The following is a 24,155-nucleotide window of genomic DNA, read 5'->3' as shown; positions in this document are numbered from 1 at the left end:
ATGTTTTATAATTGCATTTAGATAATCACGTCTGTGTAATTAAACAAAAGTGAGACATGACAAATCCTTTGCAAAATAAAAATAAAGTAAAAGCAAATATAAAACAAACATGCTTTGATTGTGACTCATTTATCTTGGGGTTGACAAGCGATCTAAAAAACCTGAAACTTTTATACACTTGAGGCACATTCTCTCATTGACTGAAGTTAAATCTTAACCACACCCTCTTAGGTTTCCCAGTGAAGAGTTATAACTTACAACAGCAGTGGCTGGTGGGTATATAAAACAAAGTGTAATAATGCTCAGCTCACATTTTGAGTGGTTGCTTGTATAGCAGGAGAAATGAATGTTCATCTTTTACTGACAATGACACTATTGTGCATTATCAGTCTTTGTCCTGCTGTGTGTGGGATTAATTTAGGCACCTGCATCCTCCAAGGTGACCCTCAGCTCCCTGATCTGTTCGAGGATGGAGACTTCATTATTGGAGGGGCTTTCACAATTCATTACTACGTGAGAGCAGAGAAGTACACCTATACTAGAAGGCCACAACCACTAGTGTGCAGTGGAAGGTTTGTGTTTGATTCAACATTTAACACAATCCTTAACAGACCAGGGCATTTTTATTTTTATTTTTTTTTATTTTATTTTTTTTATTGATTGTGCTAAAATTGCATTTGCATTATTTTATTTGTGGTTAAGTAAAATGAGTTAAAATAAGAAGCAAGCAAACCGTTTATTTTTAATAGGATGCAATTGTGTGTGTATTTCAACAGCATGGATTTAAGAGGGTTGCGACTGGCTCGTGCCTTGGAATTCACTGTTCAAGAGATCAACAACAGCTCCGATCTTTTACCGGGCGTCACTATAGGGTACCACATATATGACTCGTGTGCTTCTGTGCCAATGGCGATTAAAGTAGCTTTGCAGCTTGCCAACGGACTAGATCCTGTATTTAACGACACTGATTCCTGTGCGAAATCTGCTGCAGTTCCCGCACTGGTCGGAGATTCCGCTTCCACGCCGGCTGTAAGCATTTCAAGACTTTTGGGTCCTCTTGGAGTTCCACAGGTGCTTGCGCAAAACGATAGTATTATTATAATGAAAAACATGCTGGTGCTGTATCACAATTTCTCTTTCTCTCGCTTTCTCTCTCTCAACACACACACACACACACACACACACACACACACACATAGGTGAGTCATTACGCAACGTGCGCGTGTCTCAGTGACAAGCGGCAGCATCCTACTTTTTTCAGGACCATCCCCAGTGATCACCATCAAGCGGCAGCACTGGCACGCATGGTCAAGCACTTCGGATGGACGTGGATCGGAGCTGTGCGCAGTGATTCAGACTACGGGAACAATGGCATGGCATCATTCCTGAAAGCTGCGGAGCAGGAGGGAATCTGCGTGGAGTATTCTGAGGCCTACTACAGGACCCAGCCACGCAGTAAATTGAAAAGGGTGGCTGATGTTATTCGCAAGTCATCGGCTCGCGTAATAGTTGCCTTCATGGGCGCAGGTGATATAAAATTTCTCTTAGAAGAGCTGAGCCAGCAGCCTCCTCCCCCGATGCAGTGGATCGGCAGCGAGGCGTGGGTTACAGACCCCCAAATGATGCGGTTTAATTTTTGTATTGGTGCTGTAGGTTTCGCAATTCCGCGGTCTGTTATCCCTGGTTTTCGTAATTTTCTACTTGACCTGTCTCCAGAACAAGCGCTTAAATTCCCCCTGCTGACAGAATTATGGGAAAGTTCATTCAGCTGTAGTCTAAAACGTCAGACAGGTTCTTCCACTGGAATGCCAGAGTGTTATGGCACGGAGGACCTGCGCGCTATACAGAACCCGTACACAGACACGTCCCAGTTGAGGATCAGTAACATGGTGTACAAAGCCACATATGCTATAGCGCATGCCCTCCATAGCATCATCTGTAACGAAAAACAATGTGACAAAAACATCAAAGTTGAGCACCGACGTGTAAGTTTGCTCATCGTGGAATAACTTAAAAAAGGAATTAGTGTTAATATAATAGTAGCTATACATTTAGCTTTGAATCTTACCATAAAATTGTAATGTTTATGTATTTATTTATTGTCCATCATGTAGGTTTTTGATCAACTCAAGCGAGTGAATTTTACTAAAAATAATTATCCCGTTTCATTCGACACCAATGGAGACCCTGTGGCCAGATATGAACTTGTGAACTGGCAACTTCAAGGAGATGGTTCTGTCGATTTTGTGACAGTGGGTCAATATGATGCATCCAAGCCTAAAGGCCAAGAATTCAGTCTGAACAGAGCTATCATTTGGTATGATAGCAGTGAAAAGGTACTTTTTATTCATTTATTTTAAATATATTTTTTTTAAGTCTATTGATATAAATATATAATAATTTTCCCGTTATATACTTAGATTTAATAAATTAATGAAAAATCATTAAAACCAATATATACCAGACATACCAAAATATGAGAAATAAAAGCAGATTAATTCATTATGAAACATTTTGCCCCTTTATTTTAAACATCTAACCGAATCTGTCAGTTTTAGAACATTTGTACCCAAATATTTTTTTTTTTCTGACTCTGATGCTGTGTCTATCTGTCACCCGCAGGTGCCTGTGTCTGTGTGCAGTGATAGCTGTCTTCCAGGTACGAGGAAGGCGGTGAAAAAAGGAAGACCTGTCTGCTGTTATGACTGCATTAACTGTGCAGACGGAGAGATCAGCAATGAGACAGGTATTTTTATTTTATTTTATTTTTTACATTATTCTTAAGAAATTAAAAACATTTAACTGATAAGTATGTGTCTAAAATAAAGAAAGGAAAGTTTGGAAACATTACTATTTTTAATGTTTTTTAAAGAAGTTCCTTCTGCTCATCAAGCCTGCATATATATATATATATATATATATATGTATATATATATATATATATATATATATATATACATACATACACACACACACACACACACACGTTTTTGCATGATATCATTTACCCTTCTTTATCTACTGAGTTGGTCATTCTAAAAAAGTTTAGTCTGATAATCTGTAAGTTTCATTTTTTTTCCTGTGGTTCAGGAATGACTGTTATACACTGATTTCTTGATCTTTCAGATTCTTTAGATTGTCACGAATGCCTACCTGAGTATTGGCCCAATAATGAGAAGGACAAGTGTCTTCCTAAACCAGTGGAGTTTCTCTCCTGGGATGATATCCTTGGGATTATACTGGCTGCTTTCTCTGTTGCTGGCTCTTTAGTGGCTTTGAGCATAACTTTAGTGTTCTACAAAAACAGGGCCTCTCCCATAGTAAAAGCCAACAACTCAGAACTAAGCTTCCTGCTTCTCTTCTCATTGACTCTGAGTTTCCTATGTTCACTTACTTTTATTGGTCGTCCCACTGAATGGTCCTGTATGTTACGACACACAGCATTTGGAATCACTTTTGTCCTCTGTATCTCCTGTGTTCTGGGGAAGACAATAGTGGTGTTAATTGCCTTTAAAGCTACACTTCCAGGAAGTAATGTTATGAAATGGTTTGGGCCTCTTCAACAGAGACTCAGTGTTTTAGGCTTCACTCTTGTACAGGTACTTATATGTGTGCTTTGGTTAAAAATATCTCCACCCTTTCCTTATAACAATATGTATCAGTACAAAGAAAAGATAATTCTAGAATGCAGTCTAGGATCAGCAATAGGTTTCTGGGCTGTACTGGGTTATATTGGCTTGTTAGCTTTCCTTTGCTTTGTTTTAGCTTTTCTTGCCCGAAAGCTGCCTGATAACTTCAATGAGGCTAAGTTCATCACATTCAGTATGCTCATCTTCTGTGCTGTATGGATCACATTTATTCCTTCTTATGTCAGCTCACCAGGTAAATTCACCGTAGCTGTGGAGATATTTGCTATCTTAGCTTCAAGCTTTGGTTTGATTCTATGCATTTTTGCTCCCAAGTGTTTCATTATTGTTTTTCGACCAGAGCAGAATACAAAAAAACATTTAATGGGCAAAGTACCTTCAAAAGCCCTCTGAAATTCACGCAATTGGCAACTGCTTAATATTAGATATCAGTCGTCCTTTGATATTAATGTACCGGTTTTTAAACCATTGATGTAGGCTAACTATTTTACATATTGATGCTATAAGTGCAAATATGTTCTGTATACTCTGTATGTACTGTAATATATATTGTTGGAAAAAACAATAGTTTTAATTTTTCAACTGGGTTTTGAATTACTGCAGAAAATAATCTCTGTGACCAACAAAACTTTTTATGATTAATACGTTTTGCCCACGTTTTTTATAAAGAAAGAAAAATATCTAAATATGAAAATATATGTGTCTATTCCTATCTATCTATCTATCTATCTATCTATCTATCTATCTATCTATCTATCTATCTATCTATCTATCTATCTATCTATCTATCTATCTAGTTCTTTTTTTTCTGACTTAAGCTATAAATTACTGCTATAAATGTTATAGGACTGCTATAAAACTGCTATAAATGACCCCCCCCCCCCATCAGTCTATACTCTATATAACATAATGATAGAGTGAAAACATGTTTTTAACATCTTTGCAAATTCATATATATATATATATATATATATATATATATATATATATATATATATATATTACATTGTGTAAGTATTCATACCCTTATCTGAGACAGCTGAAATTTAGGATCAGGATCATTCATATTGTTTGTAAATGTTACTACTCATTAAAAAATGTTGGGTTAAAAATAACACCACAAGTAACCCAACTATGGGTTAACATACAGGGAACTATTCATGAAATTATTTTCATAAATGATATACACTGGTTTCAAATAAATAATTGTTTATTTAAGCAGTACATCAATAAATCTCTTTTAAAAACCTGTTTTAAGTTTTAAATTACAAAAATACTCAATATTGGTGAGCCTAGTATTTAATATAAATATGCAAAATTATTTGCATGAATTCAAAATACACCAGTGAACACACTGTAAATAATCAAACTTACATTTTGTTTTGCAAACTCAGTTTTTAAAGTTAATTCAACAATTTAACATTAAAAAAGTTGAGATAACACAGAAATGTAAGTTGAATAGGAATTTAGATCAATTTGTTACACCAAATTAATATTTCAAGTTAGAACAACTAACAACTTTAAGTTGGTTATTAGTATTGCCAACAAAGGCTGATGAGCATGCGCAGTTCGAATGCTTTTTTAAACAACGCCATTTTATTTTCTCCTGTTTCATTTTCGAGTCACCTTAAGCGGCCTCTGTTTATTCCCTCATTGTGATCGCTCTGGTAAGTGTAGCTATGTGTATCAATTCACGATATGATTTAATTGAAGTTTATTCACAATATGCGCTTTTGTACAACATAGGTGGCGGCAAGCTAGTCAGTTCGTGCAATTCTGCTTCGTGTTTTCTGCGTCTTTAGAGTTGCTTCAGGCGGCGCCCTGTTAACGTTGGTCCGTCATTGTTATCGCTCCGGTAAGCGGTGGTTCTTTGTGTATCAATGTAAGCCATGATTTAAATGAAATTTGTTCACAATATGCACATCTTTACAACGGTGTAGGTGGCGACAAGTTAGTCATTTCAGTTTTCATGCTTTGTCTTCGAGTTGCCTGAGAAGGGTCAGACGAACGCGAGTTTTTTTTTTTCCTCGACAGTGCAATCGCTCTGGCAGGTAATGTTCTATGCAGGCTATGAGAATAATTAACAATAAGATCTGAATGGTATTTGTTCACAATATGTGCTTCTGTACAGCTGCTTAGGTGGCTCCAAACTGGTCAGTTCAGGTTTCCTGTTTTGTCTTCGAGTTGCACGAGAAGTGTCAGACGAGCGCAAGTTTTTTTTTTTTTTTTTCTCGACAGTGCAATCGCTCTGGCAGGTAATGTTCTATGCAGGCTATGAGAATAATTAACAGTAAGGTCAGAATGTATTTGTTTACAATATGTGCTTCTGTACAGCTGCTTAGGTGGCTCCAAACTGGTCAGTTCAACCTCTCCTGCTTTGTCTTCGAGAAGTCTTTTAGTCATTCAGTGGCTTTTTTTCCAGACAGTATGATGACTTAGGTAAGCACTGTTTTATATCATATTAAGTAAAGGGATTTAATTATTGTTAAGGATATAGAGTTTTCTTTATTTGTTTATAATATGTTCATTTTGTACAGTTGTGTGGGTGCCTTTGAGTTTTGAATAAGGTTAAGTTATAAGAGTATTAATATTTTTTTTTAAACAAATTTAACCGTATAAGATAAGCTTGTGTGTTTTCGTCTCAAAGATGTATTTTCTTCTTTTAACTTCTTTTAAATTTATGTGCTTATGTTTGCTTGGCGTGCTATAAATCTGTATGTTTTAAAAATACAAATAACTTAAGAGCTATTTTAAAGCTTAAATTCATAGTTTTTTTTTTTTTTTTTTTTTTTTGATATTCGTTTAACCAACTTGCTTGCTTTAAGATAGTATTTTAAAGGGATAGTTCACCCAAAAATCATAATTATGTCATTAATAACTCACTTTCATGTCGTTCCAAACCCGTGAGACCTCCATTTAAGATATTTTAGATTTAGTCAGAGAGCTCTCAGTCCCTCCATTGAAGCTGTGTGTACGGTCTATTGTCCATGTCCAGAAAGGTAAGAAAGACATCATAAAAGTAGTCCATGTGACATCAGAGGGTCAATTAGAATTTTTTGAAGCATTGAAAATACATTTTGGTCTAAAAATAGCAAAAACTAAGACTTTATTCAGCATTGTCTTCTCTTCCATGTCTGTTGTGAGAGAGAGTTAAAAACAAAACAGTTTGTGATATCCGGTTCACGAATTAATCATTCGATGTAACCGGATCTTTTTGAACCAGTTCACCAAATCGAACTGAATTGTTTAAAACGGTTCGCGTCTCCAATAACTTTTTTTAATGTGGCTCACAATCCCTCTGAGTCAGAATAAACCAATAGCCCGGAGTAATTAATTTACTCAAACAGTACACTGACTGAACTGCTGTAAAGAGAGAACTGAAGATGAACACCGAGCCGAGCCAGATAACGAACAAAACATTGACCTGTCAGTTTTCGGATCACCAGTAGTTCTTTTGGACAGTTTGATTCAGTAAACCGGTTGAAGAAAACGGTTCACCGGTTCTTTTGCGCTCAATGTAATGACATCATTGGCGACGATTGCAAGCCTTCGGTTTACCTGTGCTCATAACATTAGCACAGAATCAGTTCAGAATCAATCACCAAAAGAATCAGTTCGGTTCAGACGCTCTGTGTGTCGGTCTGCTTCACGCTGAATCACACATGCGCAGTATCATCAGCTCCTCAGTTCTCGAATCGGACGCGTCTGACAGAAACTGTTCTTGATTCGTGAATGAGTCAGTCTATTGTTCATTATCTGGCTCGGCTCGGTGTTCATCTTCAGTTCTCACTTCACAGCAGTTCAGTCAGTGTACTGTTTGAGTAAATGAATTACTCTGGGATATATGTTTGTTTTAACTCAGAGGGAGTGTTAGCCACATAAAAAAGTTAACAGCTTAAGTCATTTGTGGATTAATGCTCATTGGAGACGCAAACCGTTTGGATATGACAAACTGCTTTGTTTTGAATTCTCTCATAACAGACACGGAAGAGAAGACAATGCTGAATAAAGTCGAAGTTTTTGCTATCTTTGGACCAAAATGTATTCTTGATGCTTTAAAAAATTCTAAGTCTCCCAAAACTTACATATTTGAGTTTATTTAACTTGACGGTTTTGTAGATTGTACTTAAATAACTCAGTTCACCAAACTTGATGCTTATTTAATGTACTTAAACAATTATGTTCCCTTAACTTGGTACTAATTTCAAGTGTACTTATATATTTAAGTTAACTCAACATGTAAATTTAACTGAAAATGATGTTCTTATTTTTGACAGCACACTGAAGTAAAACAAATAACAGCATATTTAAACTTTGACCTTTTGACAAACTGTCACAATATTTATGAAAATACAGTAAACCCTATACTGCACTGTAAAAAAAGAAAGAAAGTATTTTTATGTCTTTGCAGACATTGAAAAGACATCCACTGAGGAGAGAATGTTTTTATGACGTCTTTTTTTAATGTTTTTTATGTCTTCTGTACATCCGATATAGATGTTCACATATCCTCCTTACAAGGTTCTGTGACTTTATTTCTGTCAGACATCTAGAGAAGCTCTTATTGAGAATTAACAGAGGTTTAAATGTGCATACTTGATTCATTTGAAGTCACCATTGTGGTGGAAAATGTTTGGTTTAGTTGGGATCTTGGTCCAGATACATCTTATGTTCGCTTGTCTCTTACTGCTATTACAGTATATTTTAAAATGCTGTTTTTGTGGCGAAGAAAGATGAAGTTTAAAAGAGCTCAGGTGTTAGCTTGTCTCTTGCTGCTGTAACTTGTGTGTTGTAAAACACTGTTACTGTGGCAAAGAGAGTTGAGATCTAACATACACATATCTTGCTTGTAATGGTGACTAATTATAGTAAAATAAAATGTATTGCTGCAACTATGGATATACTTTCATGGATATAAACTTTGTAGATAAAACAATGTACTTACTTTTAGAAAACCGATCATGTCGTCACAAACAGACATCAAGATTTTGGATATGCATCACATCAATGGTGACAATCAGAACAAAAACGGCTGGAAAATAAGGATGAGTTTGTGCTATGGAACTCTTTTGTTTGTCACCATTATTGTGATGCATATGCTACATCTAGAAGTCTGTGTGTGTGAGTACTTGATTGATACTTTTACTCAAATTATTTCAAACACATTCATTTCGTCCATCTTTAAAATAAGTATTTTATTCATGGTGCCTGTTAAAAATATCAAACAAAACTTATTTTATGATCTCAAATACGTGTTATGTGATGACTTTCTCATCAACAAAAAACATCAAATAACACCTGAGCTCATTTAAATTTGTACTTTTTCAACACAAAAACAGCGTTTTAAAATACACCAATACAGCAGCAAGAGACAAATTAACGCAAGATGTAACTGGACCAAGATCCCAACTAAACCAAACACTTTCCACCACAATGGTGACTTCAAATAAATCATGTATCAACATTTAAACCTCTGAGGGATTTAGGTAGTCTACAAAACCGTCAAGTTAAATAAACTTAAATATGTAAGTTTTGGGAGACTCCATTACTCAATTAAATTGAGGCAACAAGTTTACTCAATAAATTTAGTTCAGTCAACTTATTAGGGTTTTCAGTGCAGAGACACAGCCCATCTCACCAGACACATCTTTCTCCAGCATCTCCACTTCTGTGCTTTTCACAGAAAATGGAGGAATTGGTGTATGGTGGGACTAAACTCTCTCACTCATTTGCTGCAAGCCAGCAGATATCAACAAAAAAACGGCATGCCCCAAAACCACCAAAGCCTGTGGTCCCTGCTCCTGCGAGAGCTCTTCGACCACTGCCACAACGCCATGGCCCAAACCCTCTATCTGCTGAAGGTGGACCAAAAACAACTGAAAGCAGCTCTCAGTGATATGTGACGGGTCCCCGCTATAATAACAGCAACATTCACAAATGTCTACAGAACAAGCGGGAATCTTTAAACATTCGCTCACTAAAAAAATAAATCATTTGAGACAAGAACCACTATAGCAAGTTTACTTGAGTTTATTGAACACAATTTATCTTTGGTGGTATGGTTCCTTATGGGGGTTCTTGCTCCCAGAATAACTGAACATACAAGAGCTTTAACATTAACCCCCCGGAACCATGAATTTAGAAAAACATAATAATTGAGACTTTTAATAAAGTCTTTAAAGCAAACGGTGATAATCATGTAGATGTGGCAGTGGTACATATATCCTGTAGCCTGGTTATGAAGATGGGTGTCTCTCTGCAGTGAGGTCCATGCCAGCTAAGATTTTTTGGAAGCCTTAGCGACAGCCAGAAGGTGCGCAGTAGTGTGCTCATGCTAATAATGGGGAGGGAGGGAGGGAGGGTTGCGAGCAGTTGAGCAAACTTACTGAGCAGTAATGCCACGTATATATATATATGTCCCGTGTCTAATAGGAGAGAGGTGGTAAATTTGGAGCGATTTGACAGCTGACCGCATCAGCTGTTCACAGTCTTGCCTCCGTGGCCTGACTGAACTGACACTGTGCTCGATTTCAGACATTAACCACTTTGGCAAGTTTACGGCCTGAAGAAGAAACCCCCCAAAACCAACCTTTTTCCAATCCTGCAAGAGAAAAGACAGTGTTATTGATATATCCTTAATGTAGCCTACTGGCTAGCAAAGGGGTTTCTCCACTTCTAATGAGGCAGAGAATAGCAATTAAGGTAGCTGGTAATAGCAGCAAAAGGTGTTTTCTCCAGCGGGAGAACCGCAGACGAGCAGCATGTCCCTGAGCTTGGTATGAGTGGTGTGAGAGTAGCGTTTCCTTGTTTCCTTCCTGCAAAAGAGAAAGACAATGTTTTAGAGATTTCCTTAATGCAGCCTATGGTAGGAGAGGTGTATTATCCCCTCTAGAATGCGAGGGAGAGAATAGCAAGTCCCCTCTTATTTTAAGTAGCAGGGGTGTTCACCTCTGCTGAAGGATGAACAGCAGTCCCCTGCAGTCATAGCAGCAAAGGGTGCTCTCTCCAGCTGGGAAGAACAGCAGGTCCCTTTCTTCTGAGGGGGAGTTCATCCCTTGCTTGAGGGATAACAGTTGCCCCCTCAGGTATCGTGGCAAGAGGTGATCTCCCAGCGGGAGAAAACAGCAGCCCCTTTTCCTTTATAATTATTATTATTATTTATTTTTTTATTTTTTTACTCTTCTCATCTCCTTCTCATTCAAGTTCGCATTCTCCATCTCCATTAAAGTAGCAGGGGTGTTCATCCTCTGCTGAGGGATGAACAGCAGTCCCCTGCAGCTATAGCAGCAAAGGGTGTTCTCTCCAGCTGGAGAGAACAGCAGGTCCCTTTCTTTTGAGGGGGAGTTCGTCCCTCGCTTGAGGAATAACAGCGGCCCCCTCAAGTATCGCAGCAAGGGGTGATCTCCCAGCGAGAGAAAACCGTAGCCCCTTTTAATTAATATAAGTTTTTTTTTTCTCCCCATTTCCTTCTCATTCAACTTTGCCTTCTCCATTTCCATTAACAAAACAGCAGCCCCCTTTTTTTTAATAAACATAGCAGCAAGGGTTTTCTCTCCATCTGGAGAAAACAGCAGTTCCTTCCCCTTTCTTCTTATTCTCCATCTCCTTCTCCATTCCTTCTCATCCTGCTCCTCATTCTTCTCATCCTCCATCCCCTTCTTCTCATCCTCCTCCTCATTCTTCTCATCCTCCATCCCCTTCTTCTCATCCTCCTCCTCATTCTTCTCATCCTGCTCCTCATTCTTCTCATCCTCCATCCCCTTCTTCTCATCCTCCTCCTCATTCTTCTCATTCTGCTCCTCATTCTTATTATCCTCCTCCTCATTCTCCATTTCCTTCTTCTTATCCTCCTCTTCATTCTCCATCTCCTTCTCAGCTTCCTCCTCATTCTTATTATCCTCCTCCTCATTCTCCATTTCCTTCTTATCCTCCTCTTCATTCTCCGTCTCCTTCTCAGCTTCCTCCTCATTCTTTTTATCCTCCTCCTCCTCCTCCTCATTCTCCATTTCCTTCTTCTTATCCTCCTCCTCATTCTTCATCTCTTTCTCTATCTCCTTCTCATCCTCCTCCTCATTCTCCTCTTTCCCTTACGGTCAGGGTCATATTTTATTATTAAATGTATGTAGTACGAAATATCTACTGGTTATAATCAAGGCATCTATATTTAGCTGTAGATCAGCTATAGACCATTATTCTGCTTCAGAAGTATGTCCCAAATCGATTCATGAGGAGAAACAGACATGTCTATCACATACTTGTCACTATGAAGTAAATAAAATGCATAATTGTCAAATATGCGGGCGTTTCAGAAGTTTTTTTTTTTTTTTTGCTTATTTGCTTTGGACGGTGTAGGATGATGACGTGACTCAATACGACAACTGACTACATTAAAAGCCTTTACAGTTCTAATCGCAGATTTGTGGCTATTATTGGAACTGAAATGTTGAATAACCCTAAAGCACGTGATCATCGTCATGTGGTGAATATGGCCAATCATGAACAGCTGTGTCATCATCAGTGCTCCAGCTGTCACTCTGGAGAAACTGCAGGCTGAATCAGCCGGCTGCTCTCGAAACACTCTTGCATTACTTGATGCCACACGTGACAGTCGGCGTAGTCTCAGTCTGACAATTTTCTGGCCGTTGTGCACTGATTCAGTCAAATTGCGATCGGTTTGCACAGTGCTGGTGAGTAGAACATGCCTGATGCTCAGCGAGTCAGCTGCCTAAGATCGGATGCAGCCAGTAGCTACTTCTTACTATTGATTCCCGATGGTTTCAGAGGATGGTTAGTCTACCCCACGGACACCCTTACTTGTAAAACGTTTGGATTTTAAAGCGCATAGCAATTCATTGTTCTAGACAAATCATCAAATTGCCACAGGCAACACATTTGGACCAGTACAGCGGTTTGTATGAATGTCCTTACAATAATGATGTCCTTAAGATTTTGTCACACTAACGATTAATGTTTGTGGGAGAATGACACATCATGTTCATACATCCTTTGATATGTGATTTTTGTAGCATAACAGATGGTTAATCCATTCGGTATTTAATTTACGGAACGTGCAACACATCCCTGATTGATGAGTGACGATTCCACTGCATTTCGCAGACTATGCCACAAATTAATTCTTTTTTACGTCGTTCCGCTGTTGTGATGACGATGTTCGAGAGAGTCCAGTGTGTGATTATATAATGCCAATAATACCAACCCTGATGCTGGGGAAACCTTCATATGACTGTATGCATTGCGGTCCTGGAATGTAGTTTATATATAATTTTTTTATTTTTTTTTCTGAGGGCTCGCGTTAATAGAGCACTCCACAGCCACAGGCGCAGACTCGAATGGTTACCCATTCAGTAAGAAGCAAATAGTGCACGCATTTCCAGGCACTTATGTAAATCCAAGAACTTATATAATTAACTCTGAAAACACTGCATTAATTTCCAGTATTTTTGAGGATTCGAACACCCGTACTATTACCCTGTACCAGGCCCGTCGCGACAAGGCAGGCAAACCAAGCAATTGCTTGGGGCCCTGAGCTGGCCTGGGGCCCCAAGACAACGACTGGTTAAGAATCAAATGCAACGACACTGTTTGAGCGCCTCCAATCACCACCTCTCTGCTATTAGACACAGGACATATATATATATATATATATATACATATATATATATACATATATATATATATACATATACATATATATATATATATATACATACATATATATATATATGTATATATATGAATATATATGTATGTATATATATGTATATGTCCTGTGTCTAATAGCAGAGAGGTGGTGATTGGAGCCTTGCCTCCGTGCCTTGCCTCCATGGCCTGACTGAACTGACGCTGCGCTCAATTTCTAATCAATGACTTTATAACCACAAAAAATCTGGATTTTATGTTTCTAAACAAAACATGGCTTGAAGACAGCTGCAAACGCATTCTTTCAGGGATGTAGAGGTCCATTCTATGTGCTGATCCACCATCTGGTCTGGATACGTACTGGATCCGGGTGACTGCAGTGACCCTCTGATCTAGATACAGACTGGATATGGTGGCTACCGTGGCCTCGGAATAAGAGAGAAACAGACTAATATTAGCGTAGATGCCATTCTTCTAATGATGTAGCAAGTACATTGGGTTTTATGGGAAGTGTTCCTGGTTCCGGTTTACCTAAATAATGCAGCCTAAAAATCCTTTAACCAGTGTTGGTCATCTTACTTTAAAAAAGTAATTAGTTACAGTTACAAATTACTTCTCCTAAAATGTAACAGAGTAACTAAGTTACCACATTGTACAAGTAATTAGTTACTCAGCAAAGTAACAGTGACATATTTTTTTTTTGTTCTATAACACTATTACATCCTATAACATCTTTAATATATAAAATGTTTATATTAACTGATTGAAGAATAAAATCACTATAAGTTAGAGCTGTAATCGGGCCTTAAAAGTTAGGCCCGACAGGACCCGAGCCCGACAGGTTTCGGCCCGAGCCCGACAAGTACATTTTGATTGACAGTTTTTTTAAAGCCCGAACCCGTTTACAGCCCGACATTATTCAAATGTGTGCACGCACACAGCTCTTTTGCCTTTTGTCAACAATGAGTAATTTATTCATGTTTTAACATAATTTACTCATAACTAACGTAGACTAGACCACTTGGAAGTTGGAATAAAGAAATAAAATAAGTCCTCTGTAACATCGTAACATCTCAGCATTCTAGACATATGGGCTCATTTAACCTATAAATAGACCAACGCACCAATAAAAACGAGTAATTTAAAAAAAAAAAATTAAGATAAATTTTAAATTAAGATAATAATAATAATAATTCTTTACATTTATATAGCGCTTTTCTAGACACTCAAAGCGCTTTACATAGACAGGGGGTATCTCCTCATCCACCACCAGTGTGCAGCATCCACCTGGATGATGCGACGGCAGCCATATTGCGCCAGAACGCCCACCACACACCAGCTTACCGGTGGAGAGAAGACAGAGCGATGAAGCCAATCAGTAGACATGGGGATTGTTAGAAAGCCATGATGGTCAGAGGCCAGTGGGCGAATTTAGCCAGGATGCCGAGGTCACACCTCTACTCTTTCCGAAAGACATCCTGGGATTTTTAATGACCAGAGAGAGTCAGGACCTCGGTTTAACGTCTCATCCGAAGGACGGTGCTTGTTGACAGTATAGTGTCCCCATCACTACACTGGGGCGCTAGGACCCACACAGACCACAGGGTGAGCACCCCCTGCTGGCCTCACTACCCAAAGATGGGTATTTGGCAATAACGAAATTAAGATAAAGGCTCAGCCGGATTTGCTTTATTTTATAAAAGAATAATGCCAACATTAGCGTAAATACTCTGTCAATATTATGCATTTAAGACTCAATGAATATTTAGTTATCATTTGAAAAACCTTTACTCACAGAGATTAGGCTAGGTCTACATGTTTTTGTGGAGGAAAATGATTGAATCCACTGTAGATGTCTTCAGCGCGTTCCTGCGCTCACTGATGGTGCGTCATTATTCACTCATTATTCTCATTATAGACATGGTCAAAACTTTTCCACACCTTGCTCAGAGTTTGCTTTAGTTGCTGGTGCAACCAAAACGTAATCACCAGAGGCAAGCCTCCGTTACACCTGCTCAGCATTCATTTTCGCATCTTTCTCGCGCTAATCGAAACACATCACATGACCGCTCGTTTACCTCGCAAACCGGAGCGCAAGCCCGAGCCCGGCCCGAGCCCGCGTAAGATGATATAAATTAAGCCCCCGTCGGGTTCGGGCAAAGATCTTCAGCTCTACTATAAGTATTTTAGAACATGATGTATTTATTTGAACTCAATATATTGCAGCCTGCCATATGATATGCATAGAAATGAAACATATAAAAAATAAATATTGAAAAAGAAATTCAAGTGCAAAATTAAGACAAACAAATGTAAACTTGGGTAAAAAGAAACAAAGGGAAACCTGGCCATTAGTGCAAATCTCTGTAACCGTACTGCACAATAAACAGGACACTATCCAACTCTTATGGTGCGTTCACACCAGACGCAAATAGAGCGTCTGGCGAATGAACTCAAAATGTTCAAGCATCCAACTACGTGCGAATAGCGCGATTTATTCGTGCAAGTCGCTTCTCAGTACAGTAATATGTTAGCATGTGTTTATGTGAGGTGGTTCATAAGATTTGAGTTGCTTGAGGCAGACGTGGATAAAGTCTTTTTTCCTGGGCATAGCGTGCATGTTACAGAAACATTCTTGACTTTAATTTCCGGTACTTCCGGTTTGAGAACGCCATTATCGCTGATGTTGCAACGATGGGAAAAGTAATTAATTAGATTACTCCTTTACTGAAAATTAAACTCCGTTAGTAATGCCGTTATACTTAAACGCCGTAACATTTCTGCATTTGACATTGAGAGCATAGGCCGTAATTTAGATATATTTTTTAGATGGAAAAAATGCAGTTTGACAAATGCTAGAAATTTGGCTTTCTAAGGAAAGATTGCTATCAAATAGCACACCTAGGTTCCTAACTGATGATGAAGAATTGACAGAGCAGCCATCAAGTCTTAGACAGTGTTCTAGGTTATTACATGCAGAGTTTTTAGTTCCTATAATTAACACCTCTGTCTTTTCACAACTTAGCAGGAAGAAATTACTCGTCATCCAGTTTTTCAAATCGACTATGCACTCCATTAATTTTTCTAATTGGTGTGTTTCACTGGGCCCCGAAGAAATATAGAGCTGAGTATCATCAGCATAACAGTGAAAGCTAACACCGTTTCCTGATGATATCTCCCAAGGATAACTTGTAATATAGTAATATGTTTTTAATTAAGCAACTCAACAGTCCTTTGTTACTAATTCTAAAGTGATGTTTTTTAATTAGTAACAGTGGTTTGGGCTCAGCTGTTAAACTGTCAACTTTAGATTTGAATCCGTGGTGGAAAGAGGAAGTTCTGCACAAAAGAGGGCTGTTAAAGACACTCAGTTGTTGTTTATTTATTTGTTTATTTACACGTGTAAATAATTGTGACTTGTGGCCAAGTATGGTATCCCATACTTGGAATTTGTGCTTTGCATTTAACACATAAAGGTGCTTCTCAATAAATTAGAATGTCGTAGAAAAGTTCATTTATTTCATTAAATCAGTTCAAATTGTGAAACTTGTGTATTAAATAAATCCAATGCACACAGTCTGAAGTAGTTTAAGTCTTTGTTTCTTTTAATTTTGATGATTTTGGCTTCACTATCTCAATAAATTAGAATATTTCATAAGACCGATATTTTTTTTTATTTTTATTTTTTATTTTTTAATGGAAATTGTTGATCCTTCTGGAAATTGTTAATTTACTCTACATGTACTCTATACTTGGTATGGGCTCCTTTTGCTTTAATTACTGCTTCAATTCGGCGTGACATGGAGGTGATCAGCTCGTAACACTGCTGAGGTGGTATAGAAGCCCAGGTTTCTTTGACAGTGGCCTTCAGCTTATCTGAATTTTTTGCTCTCTTGTTTCTCATTTTCCTCTTGATAATACCCCAGATATTCTCTATGGGGTTCAGGTCTGGTGAGTTTGCTGGTCTTTAACCAAGTTTTGGTGCTTTTGGCAGTGTGGGCAGATGCCAAATCTTCGAAACGCTGGTCAGCAGAAGGAAGCATGAAGTGCTCCAAAATGATTGGTAAATGGGTGCAGTGACTTTGGTTTTCAAAAAACTCAATGGACCAACACCCAGCAGATGACACTGCGCACCAACTCAGCTTCGCCACCCTTCCTCCAGACTCTAGGACCTTGGTTTCCAAATGAAATACAAAACTTGCTCTTATCTGGAAAGAGGATTTTGGACAATTGGGCAATATTCCAGTACTATTTCTTCTTAGCCCAGGTAAAATGCCTCAGGAGTGGCTTAACAAGAGGAATACGACAACTGTAGCCAAATTCCTTGACACATCTGTGTGTGGTGGCTTTTGATGCCTTGATCCCAGCCTTGGTCCATTCCTTCTGAAGTTCACTCAAATTCTTAAATCGATCTTGCTTGACAATCCTCATAAAGCTCCGGTTCTCTCTGTTGGTTGTGTATCTTTTTCTTCCACACGTTTTCCTTCCACTCAACTTTCTGTTAACATGCTTGAATACAGCACTCTATAAACAGACAGCTTCTTTGGCAATGAATGTTTGTGGTTTATGTGTCATTTGTGGCTTATGTGTCATTTGCTTTTGTGTCAATGATTGTCTTCTGGACAACTGTCAGATCAGCAGTCATCCCCATGACTGTGTAGCCTAGTGAACCAAACTGAGAGACCATTTTGAATGCTCATAAAACTATTGCAGGCATTTTGAGTTGATAAGCTGATTGGCATGTCACCATATTATAATTTGCTGAGATTAAATGTGATGTGTTAAATGTGAAAAATGTTAAATGTGAGCCAAAATCATCACAATTAAAAGAAACAAAGACAAACTACTTCAGTCTGTGTGCACTGTATTTATTTAATACATGAGTTTTACAATTTGAGTTGAATTACTGAAATAAATGATCTTTTCTACAATATTCTACTTTATTGAGAAGCACCTGTTTAAATGCACACACAAGCACACACACACACACACACAGTAGTGAGCAGACACACACACACACACACACACACACAATGAACACACACCCAGAGTACCGGGCAGCCAATGGTGCGGTGCCAGGGGAGCAGTTGGGGGTACGGTGCCTTGTTCAAGGGTCACACCTCAGTTGTGGAATTGTGGGTGGAAGACAGCACTGGTCATTTACTCCCCAATGCCCAAATCAAAGCCGTGCCAATATACAGCCAAATGTCACATCTACGAGTGGGATATTGTTCATATTGCAAATTATGTTTTCAATTGTGTTTGCAGGTGTCAGCTTGATTATTTGGGCAATAAAAGGCTTTTTAATTATGTCAACATGGTTATCAAGTGTTAAGTATGGTTACACACAGGAATAAAATACAGACATTTTACCAAAATGAGTTTGGTAAACCGTAGTAGTGGTGCCTATACATTTATAAACAATATAACAACCATAATCAAACAATATGAGGAATGAAATATTGACCACATAGACTGGGTCACTGTCATGTCAGTTAATAACATTTCATTTTGACATTTTTCCAGTCATCCCCTTCTTGGTATTTAGATCAGGCCTTAACAGAATTACATAACATTTAGGTACAAAAATACAAAACAGAAGTCCAAAACTGGAAGCAAGAATGGCAAATATCTCAACAGCTACTGTGTATTTCCCTGGTGAGCTGTTGTATGCTGGTATAAATGAGATCCACACAGCAAAAAATATAAGCATACTAAATGTAATGAGCTTAGCTTCATTAAATGTATCTGGAAGTTTCCTTCCAAGGAAGGCAAGTGCAAAACACATACAAGAGAGTAATCCAATATAGCCCAGTACCAGGTAAAATCCAAGCGGCCACACATCTTTACATTCTAGTACAATCTTACCACCCTGATAGGACGTGTTTTTGTAGGGGTAAGGAGGTGCTAGTGCCAGCCAGCAAGCACACAAGATAACTTGGCCTGTTGTGCAGCAGAAAATGAAAACCCTTTGCTGTGGAGGGCCAAATAGCTTTAGAGAAATGGAACCAGGCATAGTAGAACGAAAGGCCAAAAGCACTACAATGGTTTTGACCAGTATGCATGAGATGCACAAAACAAAGCTGATCCCAAATGCAGCTTGGCGGGCACGGCATGTCCATGGTGAGGGCCGGCCCACAAACACCAGTGAACAAAGGAAGCAAAGTTTGAGAGATAACAGCAGTAGAAAACTCATCTCAGAGTTGTTGGCCTTAACTATGGGTGTGCTTCTAAAAAGGAAGAAAATCACAGTAATAACAGTTGCCACAGTGACTCCAAAGAGAGACAAAGTTATAAGGATGATTCCCATAATTTCATGGTATGAGAGGAACTCCTCTATGACAGCAACACAAGAAACCCTTTCGTTGTTTGGCCAGTAGTACTGGGGACACTTGATACACTCAGTAGCACCTAAGAGACAGAAACAGACACTTTGGGTCAACCAGATTTCCAAAATGTATACAATATTATTACACAAAAAAATATGTTTTGGAATACTTGATTTCTTTATTCAGAATACTGATCGTGGCATTCAGCAGTGAAATGTTTCCTAAAATTCACAGTCATCCATAATTCTGTACTGTTAGATGGTTCATAACGGGTCAGGTGGGTCACAACCCAAACATCTGTTACTTTATTATCACCTTCCTGTCTTGTTGCATATTATGGTGACCAGGAGGGCACATGTTCACTTAGTTCACATCGTTCACTTAGTTTTGTCATGGGCACAATGTCATTTTTTCAAGGTAACAACATACTCATGTCATGGCAATGAGATGTAAAGTCGTGGCCTCAAGATCCAGTGTTGATGGAACAACATCTATTTCTCATGGCCATGACTTCTTATGTTGAAGGATTTTTTTTTTTCTTGTTTAATTTGTAAACAAACATGTTGTCAAACTGGTGAAGATGTTTTCTTAACTTGCTGGTGCATTTTTCTGCTTGCATGTGTGAGCGCACTGATCTCTCTCGTCCACCATACTCAATGTTAGATCAATTGTTTTTTTTTTTGTTTTTTTTTTTTTTTTACATTACCATTTTTTTACCTTTTTACTTAGCAGAAGTTATAAGCTAATTCTATTCATCCATTCTCCATACCACTTGTCCGATGGTCACAAGTCTTTAAGCTAATATACAGTTAGAAATATACAATATTAGTATTATAATTATTCAAATCAATAATTTAAGTCCATATGTTCATTTATTTGGTGAGTAGCCATGCAATACGTGAGATACTGGACAGGCAGCCAGGCATTATCACAAAATTAAACCGTCCATATTGGTGTCCTGATTAGATTATTTTGTGATAATGTGTAGCTCCTGGTGATAGATAGATAGATATATAGAGGTAGATAGATAGATAGATAGATAGATAGATAGATAGATAGATAGATAGATAGATAGATAGATAGATAGATAGATAGATAGATAGATAGATATTTACCTGACATATTGCTAATTTCTCCTTCAGCACAGGGCAAACAATCAAAGCAGCAGACAGGCTGTCCTGGTCGAGTGGCCTGCCGTGTTCCAGGGGGACAAGGAGGGGTGCACAAGGAAACAGGAACCTACATAGAAAACTTTATATAATCAGTAGACTAATAACTAGGAGCTTCACAACTGTTTGCCATTCAAGCACAGGCTCACCTCAGTGAGTCCCCCTGCCCATTGAATTAACCCCTCATCTATCTTAAGCTGCTGTCCATGTGGGGCAGATCCATCATAGGTGCCCACCATCTGAAACCAGATTTTACCTCTGTCGTTTTTCTGCCAGTTAATAATGTCATAGAGGGGCACAGGCTCTCCATTGTTGTCAAAATACACCTTCTCATTGAACTGGTTTGTAAAATGTACTTTTTTCAGGTAGTGAAGGAGCTATTGAATTAGTAAAGGCAATAAAAAAAAAGAAAAAAAAAAGAAATAAGAATAATTTTTAAACATTTTATAAAAGACACACATACAAATATTACCTGCCATGGAGAGAACTTTGATTCAGTCTTACAGATGTGATCTGAGCTTTGTTCCTTAGAACCACATTGTAACAGTTGGTGTAGAGCATGAGCAATAGCATAAACTGCTTTATAGACATTGTATGAAATTCTCACCCTTGATACATCAGTATAGCTATTCTCAGTCTCCATTAGATCCTCTGAACCAGTACAGAGTGATGACAACTCAGAATCACCACCATCCTTATAACCTAGCCTGCATCCAAACAGTTCCTCCCAAAACATGTTGGTGAAAACAGATTCAGGTCTAGGTGAGGGTCTTATCCTGAGGAGAAATTCAGCCAAGCCTGGAATAGTGGTGCCCCTAAAGGCAAATCCCACTGTTCCATCCAGGACAGGGTGAAGCTCAGGGATAGTGAGAAGTTTAGCTGTCACCCAGGCTTCACTGGCCACCCATTGCATCCTTGTTAGATTCCTTTGAGCTGCTTCAATCAAGAGCTGAAGCAGCTGTCCTTCAGTGGCAAATGCTATAATCACTTGTGCAGTGGAACCCTCCAGGCTATTAAGAATTGCATGTATTTGTGTCTGTGAAGGTGCTTTGGGTATAGTGTGGTGAAAGGCTATACAGCCACCCAGTCTTTCAAGCTGCTCAGTAAAGGCCTGGATGCCATAGTGACTGTAGTCATCATCTGTGCCCACTGTACCCACCCAGCGCCAGCCAAAGTGGGAAACCAACTGGACCAGTCCCTGCACCTGAAATACATCACTGGGCACAGTACGCAGGAAAGAAGGGTATTCCTTCTTATCTGTAAGACAGGTGCAGGTCGCAAAGTAGCTTATCTTTAAAGAAAAGAAACACAAATATACAAAAAAGGAGATTAAGGGAGATATGAAAGCATGGATTTGTCTGATTGTTTTTGGCAGAAGTTTTATAAATGTATTTATTTTTAACTCCTCTGTTTCTAAAAATTGACCAATGGAGAACATTAGAACAGTGTACATAAATATGTCTTAAATATATTTTGCTTCTCTGATCAAGTTATAGATGCTGATGTTTTTTTCTCCCTCTCTCTCTCTCTCTCTCTCTCTCCAAAAGATGTTTACTTTTTTTGGTACTGAAAACAAGTATGTGCAAACTCTGCAAATGATAACATATTTTTGACATTTGCTGCAAAATAAATAATCAATATTATGCAATAGAATTAGGAGAATAAATACTACTAAAACCCCAGAGGAAAGCTTATGAGAAACCTATTCTACAGTTGATGCTTTCAGAAGAAAAGCTAAAGCGCCAGTTGATTTTTTATTTAATTGATTTTTTATTTAATTGATTTTTTTATTTTATTTTATTTATTTATTTTATGCACGATCATAAAATAGATATTTTGGCTGGTATTTTTCTGGTTTGTTTTTGTGAGCATTAAGGTTTTCAATAAATGCAGCTTTTTGGAAGACACAACATGAAAAACATTTATAAAATGCTCACAAAGCTTAACTCTATGGCCTATTGCTCTCGTAGTTTGACTATATGTTCAATACATAAAATGAAAAAGCTCACAGTTATGCCTTTTGATTACAGCTTTCGATTTTTATAACAGCAGCCGATGGAAAAGGCTTTGACTTAAATTTGTCCAAATCATTTGCTGTTTAACAAAGAAATAAGTAAATACATAAATTAACAGCAATAAAAAAAATATCTGGAATTATCATCTCTTAATCATACTCTTACCAGTGGAATTCCAAATGGACCCAAAGTTTGTGCCACAGCTCGTGTGGGCGATGATGATGCCAGACCTATGACAGCTGGCACTGGCGCAGTGGAAAGGCATTTGGCACTGCCATCAGCATTATCCTGTGTTTGACTGGAAGTGCCATTCACCAGGAAAAGCGTGCTCCGCAGACTGGTGTGCACATGATCACAGCTATCCAAGATCCGATAACCTAGTGTCACTCCTGGTAATAAACTAGAGTTACTGTTAATTTCTTCAATGGCAAACACCATTGTTTGGACCCAGCGGAATGCACGGAAATCGAACCTGTTGAAAAGATTTGGAGAGAGCAAAGACAAGGAGAGAACTAGGTATAGCATTAGTGAAAAGTTAACAAACAGGCTTATTCTGAGAACAGTTTGCAGAAGTGATAAACACCCTTCTTTTAGCATAATAATACAGTAAATGGTGTGGGTAACAAAGTGTGGAACTCATTCCCTTTACATTTAAGGTTTATATTTATCATTTGAAACTGGAATATTATTGTATCTTTTCATTGCTGTTCTTCATTCTCTGCATGTTGTTTCACACACCTGTTGCACTCTTGATGCTGTGGTCGTTCAGAGAAATTATGGTCAGTTTCCGGAGCTATATAGTGTATGGGAAACAGCCCTCCAATTACAATATCACCATCCTTTTCCAGTACTAGTGAATTAAAATCACCCAGTGTCCAGCACTTATTGTCCAATGCATTGGAGAAAACTACTAAGAAGTACAGCAGAAGCAACAGACCAAGTGGTACCAGTTTAGTCACTGGCATCTTATTGGCCATTACTGAAGCTTTCAAATCCAACCATGGAAACAGCTAGTGAGGACCCCATCCAGAGTGGCTGATGTCTAGAGTTCTCAGTTATAAAAATTGTGTCAAGATGCCAAATGAAACATCAGATGAGACTGGCCAATAATGATATACTTTGTGGGTGGAGTAGTTACTTAGGTCATGTGATTTAATAATGCTTAAGATCAAGGTGCCTTGGAATGTATTAGGGATCCTAAAACAGTGGCAAAGTATCACATGAATTTTATCATTACTAGCTTAGAATTGTGTAACATTAAAATAATAATAATAATAATAATAATAATAATAATAATAATAATAATAATAATAATAATAATAATAATAGGCTACA

At 38.1% G+C, this 24,155-nt stretch overlaps 2 protein-coding genes across 2 annotated transcripts; one reads left to right on the top strand and one right to left on the bottom strand.

The window, feature by feature from the left end:
• Positions 1–133: 133 nt before the first annotated feature.
• On the top strand, positions 134–4,196 carry LOC113118520 (extracellular calcium-sensing receptor-like). Its single transcript, XM_026287764.1, has 6 exons — positions 134–572; positions 777–1,071; positions 1,200–1,985; positions 2,115–2,336; positions 2,623–2,746; positions 3,127–4,196. Exons 1-6 carry the CDS (start codon positions 343–345, stop codon positions 4,038–4,040), a joined length of 2,571 nt encoding a protein of 856 aa, XP_026143549.1. The 5' UTR covers positions 134–342; the 3' UTR covers positions 4,041–4,196.
• A 14,617-nt stretch (positions 4,197–18,813) lies between these two features.
• On the bottom strand, positions 18,814–23,785 carry olfcu1 (olfactory receptor C family, u1). The gene is made up of 6 exons (XM_026287761.1): positions 23,559–23,785; positions 22,986–23,292; positions 21,278–22,096; positions 20,955–21,182; positions 20,752–20,875; positions 18,814–19,718 (listed from the first exon to the last, which is right to left on the bottom strand). The coding sequence occupies exons 1-6, from the start codon at positions 23,783–23,785 to the stop codon at positions 18,814–18,816; spliced, it is 2,610 nt and encodes an 869-aa protein (XP_026143546.1).
• Positions 23,786–24,155: the final 370 nt, after the last annotated feature.

This window comes from Carassius auratus, chromosome 18, assembly GCF_003368295.1.
Source record: "Carassius auratus strain Wakin chromosome 18, ASM336829v1, whole genome shotgun sequence".
In the NCBI taxonomy this organism is placed as follows: domain Eukaryota; kingdom Metazoa; phylum Chordata; class Actinopteri; order Cypriniformes; family Cyprinidae; genus Carassius; species Carassius auratus.
The sequence above is the reverse complement of the archived record's forward strand: the minus strand, read 5'-3'. Positions and strand labels throughout refer to the sequence as shown.